The sequence below is a fragment of the Glandiceps talaboti genome, chromosome 1, assembly GCF_964340395.1.
Source record: "Glandiceps talaboti chromosome 1, keGlaTala1.1, whole genome shotgun sequence".
NCBI classification, from domain to species: domain Eukaryota; kingdom Metazoa; phylum Hemichordata; class Enteropneusta; family Spengelidae; genus Glandiceps; species Glandiceps talaboti.
Window position 1 is genome coordinate 16,452,783 of NC_135549.1, and position 12,059 is coordinate 16,464,841.

At 35.4% G+C, this 12,059-nt stretch overlaps 2 protein-coding genes across 2 annotated transcripts in view; both read right to left on the bottom strand.

Moving 5' to 3' along the window:
• Positions 1-585: 585 nt before the first annotated feature.
• LOC144433657 (heparan sulfate glucosamine 3-O-sulfotransferase 1-like) lies at positions 586-1,599 on the bottom strand. Its single transcript, XM_078122009.1, has one exon. It carries the CDS (start codon positions 1,597-1,599, stop codon positions 586-588), a length of 1,014 nt encoding a protein of 337 aa, XP_077978135.1.
• Positions 1,600-6,608: 5,009 nt separating this feature from the next.
• LOC144437028 (calcium-dependent secretion activator 1-like) overlaps positions 6,609-12,059 on the bottom strand; it is an 81,659-nt gene continuing 76,208 nt past the window's right edge. The window contains exons 27-28 of the mRNA XM_078125899.1: positions 11,659-11,763; positions 6,609-11,101 (exon numbers count right to left, since the gene is read on the bottom strand). Of these exons, the coding sequence (XP_077982025.1) occupies positions 10,940-11,101; positions 11,659-11,763 (267 nt within the window). The 3' untranslated portion in view covers positions 6,609-10,939. The remainder of the gene's footprint in view (positions 11,102-11,658; positions 11,764-12,059) is intronic.

Here is a 12,059-nt window from a genome sequence, read left to right on the forward strand (position 1 = left end):
TTTAGTCTGTAGACCAGGAAAACAACAATCCAAGAAATATTACACGCCCCTATGCCCTTCGATGGATGAAGTCTGCATCTATACTAAACTGTATCATACTAATAAATAAAGACAAGACAGAATATATGCGGTAGTATGCGGTGGTTGTCGAACACGATGTACACTATGTACCCCCGAAATCATCCACCACTTTTATTTCATGATTCCCCCCTTACAGAAGCAGTTACAAATAAATTACAATTGAATTATAAACTGAAATACAGCATCCATGAAAAATCTGATATTAATACTTGAAGGTGAAGGATTTACAGTTGACATCAAACTTTATAAGATATTACATAAAGGAAAAAATTGCTGTTGTTGCCATCGTGCAGAGACAACCGAGACTGACGAACAAAGGACTTCTAAACACATTTATACCCCAACACAACACCTGTGAATCACAACAACCAACCAATGACAGGAATTCACTTACGTAACGAATAGATAGTAATTATATGCTAATCTTTGAAACGCATATAATTATCCATTCCATGTACTGTACTGTTTTAATAAATGTACACTTGTCTATCTAGAGAGTCATGATCATGGCCAATTAAATGTCTGACCAAGCATTTTTTCAAGTTTTCTATTATACGGTTTGTAGTACTTATTGAGTTTGTCAATAACTGACGTGTCAATGTCAGGTTTTTTTCTTCCTTTCGAGTTTACCATACAATATCTATTCTTTTTTGCAGTTTTCATACAATAAAAACCCTTTGTTCTATTGTAATAGAAATTTGTTTCTGTTATGAAGTTCTTCAGTCCCAAAAAGTTCTCAACTTTGTGTAATTCTACTGCAGGGCTGACTTTCAGTCGATCTCCGTCCACGACATGGATTTGATGTCGGGGAAAGACATCTAACCACCGCACCATGTAATTTACATACACGCTGTTGTTCACACTGTTGTATTTTGACCTTACTCGTCCATTTTTGAGTGCCAGCTCTTCAAATGGAGTGATATTGTATGGTAAATTGCGTTCTGCTAATCTCATATAAGAATGCACGTACTGCGAAATGGCCCGTTCTGTTGGATTGCGTAATATCACTATCAGTTTCATCGTTGGATTCATGGCAAATATTCTAGAGGGCGCTGCTTTAGAATAGCAATAGCCGGGGGTCTTCTCAACTGTGATTTGCCCAGGGTTTGACAATGGCATCTGTTTTAGATACCACCCTAGACCTTTTGAATAGTTCTCGTCGAAATCAAAATAATGGACATCACGCGGAGCACCAACTACATCTGGATGCAACTGTAGCATTCTCAATAAAGTCCATGTTCCGCACTTTTGTACCCCAAAGATGACGACAGTTGGTAATCGTCTTTTACGTCCAGTTCCCATTAACATCTTTTTGTACAAGTAATATCGTTCAGTCTGGTTCACATTCACACTTTGTTGGATTTCATCATCAATCAAGCTTGTTTCCTTGACGACAGGAATCAACACTTTCTGTTGCCTGTGTAAGTGCCAGTAATGGCGGACTTCAAAGAGGACTATTACACATATACAGACAAGACATACACAGACAACTCTCTTCGTCGTACAAGAAATACCCATTATATGAATCCTCTTGTTCCTTCGGCAACTACGTGGTCGTAACTGAAATATATGAACGAGGAAGAACCCTATGAAGTAAGAAGAGTTTCAGATACATAATGGTACTGTTTTGTTCGCTTAGAAATTATTACCCGAAAGGGTCTGAATAGCCTAAATGTTGCCTTTAAGGGTAAAAAAAACACCAGAGATTCTAGTCGGAACCCCTTTATGGGAGGTGGCCGGTGGGCCTATCCCCGTTTCAAGCTCTTCCCAATACATTTTACTGCCAAGATACTGTTTAACTTTTATTTTGAAGATTTCAATCCTATATATGAATATAATTTGCTAATTAGGCCTAAGTGGTGATACTGTAATTGTAAAGTATTTGATATGCGAGATATAGTGAAACAGTCCACTCTGAGCACTCTCTGAGTTACGGGGAAATACCTGGCATGTGTATATGATATGGGGGGCGGGGTATGTTTTATAAATAAGTGATAGGGGAGGTCAACCCCCGCCATAGAAAATTGTGTAAATGAATATCATTTTAAAGTCATGACTACTACAAACATGTATATAAGTTGTTATGCATATACGGGCCTCTATACTATTGAAATAATATAGTATATTTCTACATATATACTTGTGTTGTTTGTATATATATGTATATACATGTATACATATACAGTATATATATATATATATATATATATATATATATATATATATATATATATATATATATATATATATATATATATATATATATATATATATATATATAACTCGGTGAGTATCAATCTGCTAAGACAGTGCTCTATACCGCAGCGGCAGAGCGTAATATTTTTGGTAGTACTGGAACTCTTTCTTGGTTGTAACTCGGAGTTTCACGCATAGTGCGATCATCAGACAACTGTTGTCTGATGATCGCACTATGCGTGAAACTCCGAGTTACAACCAAGAACGAGTTCCAGTACTACCAAAACTATATATATATATATATATATATATATATATATATATATATATATATATATATATATATATATATATATATATATATATATATATATATATATGTGAGTTTGAAATGATAATTTACCAACGCATATTTTGTTAAGCTGTTTGTCTGTTTATTTATGTTTATATATTTATTTATATCACGGTTCTTGGGCTCCCTGTGGTTATTCCTGTCTGTAGTACTGTGAACAACGTAAATTACACATGTAATGATATTGACTGTCAAACTGGCCATTGTTAACAGTCGGGTTATATTCTGTAACGTTCACCTTCAACCTACAGGAGGCCCGTTTTCAAGACTTAGCTGGCTCCTCTTGATACATGGTGAAAATGGTCTTGAAAATTCGTGAAATTTTGAGGAGAAAAAACCCGCAACAAGTAAAGCCAGATAACACCCGGGGATAACACCTGTAATCTTACACTAAGTTACAGAATCAAAGCTGTGGATATTGATATTTGCGTGCATAACTTGACTCCGCGTAAGCTTGTCTAACAAATTCTTGTCGTTGTCACAACAGAAATTGAAATATTCCATTTCTTGATGAAGTTTGCCATTCAAAACCGCCCAGCTGTATGGAGATGACTATAACGGTTGTGGGATAAACTCACTTTGATACGTAAATTTATCTAAATACCATGGTGGACTGATTAAAGGAAAGGTCCAATCAAATACAGTTGTACTTTTAGATAGCTTACCTTTGTGTTTTTAAAAGCAACATTACGTAAGAATACATTGCATTGTTTAATCTCAAGGATTTCTGCATATGGAAGACATTAATATTAGCATCAATAATGATGAGAATGACGTCATCAAATACGTTCTTACACTACAATAAACCCCCCCTTATGGATGGTGCACAAAATATCTAAATTTACGATTGTATGGTACTCCTTCCCCCCACGCTGTAAGTACACAGTTGTATGGTATGCACTGATGCGTTACATCATAGACCATGGTTACATTCACCAAAGTAGCATTGACAATCGACTTCAAGGCCATAAACAGATTTCTGAAATCTCTCATTTGGCTCTAACCTATACTTTGAAATAGCAAAAACAGCAGGGATTTTCAATTAAATCTTGATTTGGAGAAGGGAGCATGGGTGACGAATCAATTCGTCCCAATTTCATCTCGTCCCATTTCAACTCGTCCCATTTCCACTCGCCCAATTTTCAACTGGCCCAAGTTCAACTGGCCCCAATTTCAACTCGCCCCATTTTCAACTCGCTCCAATTTCAACTCGCCCCATTTTCAACTCGCCCCAACTCTTTACAATATAATTTACCTGTGCATATATGAATTCGAAGCTAGTAGTGCTCAGTTTGGAGGGTCTTTGGTATCTCGTATTCCACTAATGAAGTACCACTTGCGCTGTAAACAGGGTATAGTACATACTACAATACTTAGTTGCCTGGTACCCTATTTTGCATATGACTGACTGTAAGTTTTGGAGGTCATAGTCAGTGGAGAACTTGTGGTGACTCACTGGCAAGTAATCACCAAAATATAAACATTCCCTATCTGGGCACAGGGGACCCAGGAACCGTGTGACAATCAAAACAAAACAAACAAACAAACAAACAAACAAACAAACAAATAAATAAATAAATAAATAAATAAATAAATAAATAAATAAACTATTAAATAAATGACAAATGAACAAGCAAACGAACGGCAAGTATAGAGACAAATAAAATAATTAAATAAACCAGCAAATAAACAGATACTCGAGGGGTATACTAGATATGTTTTTTTTCTATACCCATCACTACAAAAAACACATAGTTTATTTATTTATTTATTTATTTATTTATTTATTTATTTATTTATTTATTTATTTGTTTGTTTGTTTGTTTTGTTTTGTTTGTCACACGGTTCCTGGGTCCCCTGTGATCTGGGTTGTTCACATGCAAATGTCGCATATTTGAATAATCTAGCATGACACAGTCTAAACAGCTGTTTGCAGGAGAATTTGTCTTATTTTGAAAGGTTTTTACATTCTATGATACAAACTGATTGATTTTCAAGTGTATCAAGTCATGAAGTTACCATCCTACGACAGGGCCTACGACATTCACAAACAATGTGTACATGATTCATGACCTGTGTGTTTCTCGGAGTACACAAAAAAATGCTGAAAACAAGACCCAGAAGCTAGGGCTCTGTACAGCAGTTTGAATTTCCCGCATTTGCATAGATTAGCCATAATCCTCTTTATATAGGGCAGTTCTGTGTTCAGGGAGAGGAGACAAGTACACGTCTCCACAAAACCCGTACGCAGAACTCAGTCACTAATATTCTCCCTGGTTATTATAATTTTTATTTCTTATTTGGGTTGTAAACATTAAGTCCCAATGTGAAAAGTGATATTCCACGACTGAGGAAAGTTGTTGTGTTATAGTAGTATAAGTTCTAGATCTAGCAAACACTGAGCCAAAACCCACATGCATGTGCGACCACCACTTTCTGCTACAAAATGCTACATTTGCTACGCTTCAACTGGCCAAGTAGGTAAAATCATGTAAATTTTCGGTCCCCGTACTTCGAGTCCATATATCGTTTAGATTTATAAACGTTTACTAGTGTTGTTGGGGCGAGTTGAAAATGGGGCGAGTTGACGTTTGGGCGAGTTGAAACGGGACGAGTTGAAATTGGGAAGATGTAAATCGCAATCGACAGCACCACCATGATGGCTGTTGGTGGGGAAGATGTGGAAAGGGGGTGTCTCCCTCCGTGAACATTAAAATAAGAACATGTAGGAAGCCATTTAGAGGGATATAAATATCAAACCATACATATGCATGCATGTACATTCACCCTTTCTCTCTTATGCACTTTGAAATTGCTGTTGCTGTGGTCTTTAGTTGCTAGGCATACATGTGTTCATATTTTGAATGTTTATTCACATGCTTACCCATCCCTGCAGTTATGTTTGTAATATTCACCATCACTTCAATGTTGCTATGGTTGTGGTTTTGTTGCTATGCATGTGTTCATTTTAAAGTGTTTATCCACTTGGTTACCCCTCCCCATAGTTATCTTTGCAATCACATCAGTTCACTGTTGCTGTGGAGATGATCTTGTTGCTAGGCATATTTTTTGAGTTTATTCACAGTCCGAACCAATTAATGTTACCTTTGTAAAATAAACTAGTATTTGGCTATTGCTAAGGGTGTGGTCATAGTTGCTATGTATACTTGTTTCAATGCCTTGAACATCTGTAGATTGACATCTCTAGAAACATACCCATCAAATGTTAGCCCCCATCCACTTAGTACTTCTTGAGAGTTCTGTACAAACCTTCATCTACACCTTCCCAGAAACATTCCCACCAAATTTCCGAACAATCTGCCCAATAGTTTTGGAACTAAAGATTCTTGACCAAAAAGTCGTATTTAGACCTATTTGCATATCACGAACAATCCTTCATCTACACATCCCTATATGTATCCCCAGTTGTTTTGGAGTTTACATTTTTTTTTGTTTTTTTTTACCAAAAATCACATCTTTGACCCAAATTACACACCTGTGGTGCAATCACTTGATTTGAACAATTTCCCATCTAGTCATCCAAAGTAATATCCCCATCAAGTAGAAATGCAATCAGTCTGAAGATTTTTGACTGAACCTCACTTCAGGTGTGCTAATGAAAATTAAGTTTTTATAGTACATGCACACAAACACACATATGCTTTCCCTAGACTGTCGACAGTCGCTCACGCCTTTTTTTCCCTACGTTTTATCTAAACTTAAGTCATTGCGGCGCTCCGATCCAGCGCAATACTACTATAATCGCATACAGATATCGAGGGCCGAAGGCTTCAGTATGCGATTATAGTAGTGTTGTGACGGATTGGAGCGCGGCGACAACTTAAGTTTATATTGGAAAAAAAGGTGTGAGTAACTGTCGACAGTCTAGCTTTCCCATAACTTTTCACTATCACTGAAACCATTTGATTCAATTTAAAAAAAATAAAATAACAAAACGCTATCTTTTCATTTTTCTATGACATTTATTGAATATTGCACTGGGTAAATAACAATTCATATTCACCTCTCTGGAGGAATGATATAACATGCTGCACAAAGGTAATTGGAACGAGGCCAGGTCATTATTGATTAATATTGACCAGGTAGTAAATAACTGGTTTACATTCATTCATAAGAACTCTTTTTAAACTATAAATCAATATACACAATATAAGTCTATTCTCTAAACATAAATACTCTTTCTTCCCAAACAAAACTAGAACAAAGCAAAAACAATTATCTTTGTGCCCCTCAATGTTATATCTAATACCCCTGGAGCAGAAATGGGACAGTCTTTACATGTAAAACTCTTTCCAGGAATGTGACAGAAAGCTGTGATTTGAGTGGAATGTAGAGACTGTGAAGAGAACTCAATGGTTGTTTGCCAATTTGCTGTATGTAAAAGTGACTGAATAAGGCTTTTTTGATGGGGTTTTTCAAGTTCAAATCTAGCATGGTAAACATCATCAGAACGGGTAACACACAAGAGATATAGTTATCCTATGTATACTTGTGTATACTTTCAACATGAATATGTAACTCTGACCGTATGTGCATATAAAGTGAAATAATACCATTCATCAGAAATTCTTGATAATTCAATTGTTTCAATTTCGTATGAAATTTTTTTTTGACATGATGAAAGGTGATGCAATCTTCTAACTGATGTACATGAAACTTCTCTTGTTTTGTTTCCAGTTTATCAGGCAAAATATTGGCTTGTATCATTATGCAACAATGATAAAAAGATAAGTCACATAAAGCTGTTTTTTCAAGTACTATTTTAAATACAGTCTGCACAAATTGTATTGTGTGTTTTAAAAGACCTAATCTAAAATTATGGTTGTAAGACGTCACATCACATGACATGGCAGAGGTCAGAGAAACACACTCATGGTGAGTAAATAAATCCCAAACACACACACAAAATACTGATATTTTCTGTTCACCACAAAGTGTACTCTGCTATTACAGGATTCTTAAACACATGACAAAAAGTCCCGACCTGTAAACTCTAAAACCTTTGATCTGACCTGTAATCTCTAACCTTTGAACTTTTTGACATAAATTTACTACTTTTATCTCTTGAGAAGTCTTACACTGATTGCACACACTGATGAACACACCAGACTGATTTCTAGAACCAGAACCAAACCAGGTTTTCTTAATTATTGATGGCCTGGTCAAAATGGCTGCTGAACACATTATGACGAGTCAAATATGCCATCTGTGTATGAATAAAAATTCTCTTTCTGATGAGATTGTATAGTTTAATAAGATTTTCATTCGAGTGGGATGAGAACAGCAGCCATTTTGAAGGGCAAAACTTTTAACCATGATGGTCATCTACCAGAGAGTATACATCATATGTCCAAACATTTGTATATATATATAATGCTACAACACAAAGTTTTTAAAATTTATTTTACATTACTCTAGTACATTGTATTTGAATAGATGTCACTTTTGACTAAGTTTACATGTACTTGGCTAATAGCAATTCTTTACAACTATTCAAACACCCCTCTTGAATTGATTGGTTTTCAATATATTACAGAAAATGTCTTAATTGATTTGTACAGATATTGAACATATCCCCACTCTCTCTCTCTCCCCCAAAAAGTTTGTTGAATAGTGGGTTGATTTTTGTTAAATTTACACTGAGTTGACAGCTAAAACACAGTTAATTTCTAATACACACGTGAATCTTGTTCTCTTAATGTAATTCTGAATGGCTATGGACACATGCAGAAGTTGCTATTCACTTGAAACTTGCCTAAAACCTATTCCTAACCTACCCTTCTTGACATCAACACATTCTTCAAAAAAAAAAAGAAGCTAATTTCTTCTAGCTACGTTGCAACTATTTTACTTCTGTGCTAATTTGCTGTAACTTACAGCAACTGTCGCTACTTGATCACCCAATATCCAATCATACTAAACCTTACTGCTGATAGATAATCATTCTTTCTCTGCAGTACAAAGAATCTGATTGGATGTTACAATGGGAACTCAGTCTAGTCATCTCTTGGTAATTCATGCAAGTATCTTTCTACCCTTGACAAGTACTGGTCCTACATAAAAGTATATTTTTAAGACAGTCGTACATAACATAACATAACACCACACAGTCAAACGTAAACATGCATAATGCGCATTGTGTACAAGGAAAATCAAAACCTCTCACATTATATGTTATTAGGGTGTCACACCAAATATACCAATATATGGAAAATTCCTTATTTGTCTAACATTCTGTTACTTGGGTGAATCACTCATTTTTAGGAATAACACACCTTTAACGTTTTTTCATTATTTGGCTAAATTCATTACCAATATTTCATTATCTAGGGTAAAACACATCCATATATTCACTGTATCACTGTGTCTAGTACTCTTTTCCTAACATGCACCACCATTTTGTCATTGAATGTTTTGTTGGCATCTATGGGATTATGTCTCCAGAGTGCTAGATCCGCATGAAAACAGCAGTGGGGATCTACTCGGCATAAATGTCTTTGCTACCATCTACACAGATCTCATTTAGAGGAATTTCACAATTTCATCAAAAACAATGTATAATTATCTTCATAAAATTTGACTTTACACCACTCTCTCTCTCTCTCTGGTTTCAAAAATTGAAAAGAAAAATCACATTTTCAATCATTGAAAATCACACTGATAAATTGATAATTCTTTCCTTTTTCTGAAGGGAAATGAAAATGTGTGAGTTTCAGTGGACTTTCTCCTCTGAACAACTACATTATAATATATGCATGGGAATTTCACCACTGCATAGTGGAGCCAATCAATTATTCAGGAAGACACTGGTGGAAAGGTCAAAAGTGACATTTTAAATTTTATTTGCATATCATGAATATTCAGAGGCAATTTGGCTTCCAGATTTCCACAGTGATTTTTATATATTGGTTGGTATTATACGAGTTCCTTAATTGGATCTACTTTTAAACGTTTAATTTTTTTTTTAAACTTTGGTGTTCTTTGCAGCATGTTCTGTGACATACTTTTTTTTTTGAAACCATCTTAATTCAATTTGTCATTACATACATCACATTCTTCATGTTAAAACCCTGCTAAGAAGTAAAACTATTTATAGGGGAAATAGTTAGTAGTACATGTTTTACTTCCTGGCAATTGTCTATAACATTGACAATAACAAACCATACACAATGACCATGAACATTATATAAGATTATTCCTGCAAAGTATGACATACCATGACAAACTGATATTTTACACATTGTGACCAAATCAACACTGCACATCAAGTGACTTGGCCAAATTTGTCCTCTGTTTCTAGACTTTTTGTCGCACAGCATTACAAGTGACATGCACTCATCTTGCGTTTGGCATTGCCTAACACTACTACAACTACTACATGTTGTATTATACAAAGCAGCATGCATGCATGAATTGCTGTTAACCTATTCAACATTGAAACACTTCTTACAAGTAAAATGTGACACGCAGTCAGGTTACAAATAAATCCAAAACAGTCAGGCTGAATAACTTTGCAGGTAACATATCAAGACTCCCTAGAACTGAGCATTTCTGATGTACTCCCTAACACAGTGAACTTTAAACTCCCTTGCTATCTACACTATAGTGTACCCCCTCCCCTGCATTCTTATAAATGCCACGCCCTAGAATCCTACGCTACCATTGTTATGCACACTATGCAAATGGTTAAAACTTTGTGTTATTAGCTGTGTCCATAGAGAAATAAATTCTACAAGACATGCGTTAAGTAGAGCATGTACAGAAGTTTGAACCAATTGTTGACATTTTGTAAAAAATACATTTTGAACGTGACCATTTTGTACAGCACATATGACTGACTGAATGGATACTGTGTAAAATCTAAAAGACTTTAAACCAAAATTTAAGCTAAACCATGTCAACTTTCACTAAAACTCCAACACTAATATAATAAAAAACAAGTTTCTCTTGAATGTTTTAACTTGTGGGGGAAAACAACCCTATCACTGTATATAGTCTTCTTATTTTGATCTACTCCAAGAAAATCACTCCACTTGTCTAAGTTTCTACTGACAAAATGTGCATATCGTGATTGCTACAAAATACATGCATACTGAGTAAGTACTTTCATTGTTATGTCTTCGTATGTTATTTTTTTGCATGGTTCCAAAATTGCATGCATACCCATCAATGGTGTTGCTATGACAACTCCTAAGTGTCACAAGTTGATATCGCTATCTTCATCGATAGACATCTACTACTGAGATTGTGGGTGACGGATGCTGTTGTCGTGACAACTATGAAACGTCACTAGTTGCTATCGCTATCTTCATCAATAGGCATACTATTGAGATTGTGAGTGACAGATGCTGTTGCTTCCTCTACTTGCAGTCGATTCTTGATGGTCTGGTATGTCTTACTGTTCAAGGACTTTTCCATCACTCCATGCAGTTCAAAATCATTATACATTTTCTGGTGAAGTGGCAAAAAATAGTGTCATCATTAAATGAAAAGTCCTCGCCAAAAACACAGATTTTGGTTATCTCAAAAGCAAGGATGTGAATTTAACCCTAGACTTTCGTCTCCCATAACTGTAAATTGTTAGCTTGGAGATTGTTCATGGTGTTAGCATCTCATGGAGCTCTCTACACCAAGCCAAGTCTTTGGCCCTTGATAGCACAGAAATTAGGTTTAAATTAGAGATTACCACCGACAGCTCTGTTAAATCTAGTGTAGGTGGATCTTTATATGGAAACCTGTTAATATATATGCAATCACATCTTGTGACTTTAATTAGTAGGCAAGCCAGTTACAAGTGTCTGAAGATCTATTTAGATTTAGCACAGATGTTGGTAGTAATTTCAATTCACAACATGGACTTCTGTGAGGGCAAACAGCTTGGCTTGGTGTAGATAGCTTCTTGAGATAGTAATACCAAAACAAATCTCTGGGCTATGAAGTTGTAGATTCATCCCAGATAAAAGACGTTAAGATGGACCATGTAGGGAGTAAATCTATTTTAATCTTACCTTGAAAATCTTGAGAAGTGTATTTAACTGATGAATATGAAGTTGAAGATCAAGTCTGTCTGACAACCAATCACAGAGTAAATTCATGTTCTGTGTGTACCATTCCTAGATCAATCAATAAACCAATTAATCAATTAATTGATTAATCAACCATCAAATCAATTAATCAAACCAATTTATAACTCTTAAGTAAGTAAGTAAGCAAGCAATCCTAGTAACCAATCAATGAATTTAGTCAATTAATTTCTACAGCAACAGTATATCCCATTGCATGATAAAAACTGCACTCTGCAGCACTTGAAAAATTAAATATCTGGGTTCTTGCCTACAGCTGCATTGTTAGCAAGTCAAATCTTAAAAGATGATTTGTTAGGGGGTCTTGTCTAAATAGGATTTTTTGG

Excerpts from the sequence above, each read along its gene's own strand:
- LOC144433657 (XM_078122009.1), bottom strand. The coding sequence starts at position 1,599 with ATGGGTATTTCTTGTACGACGAAGAGAGTTGTCTGTGTATGTCTTGTC.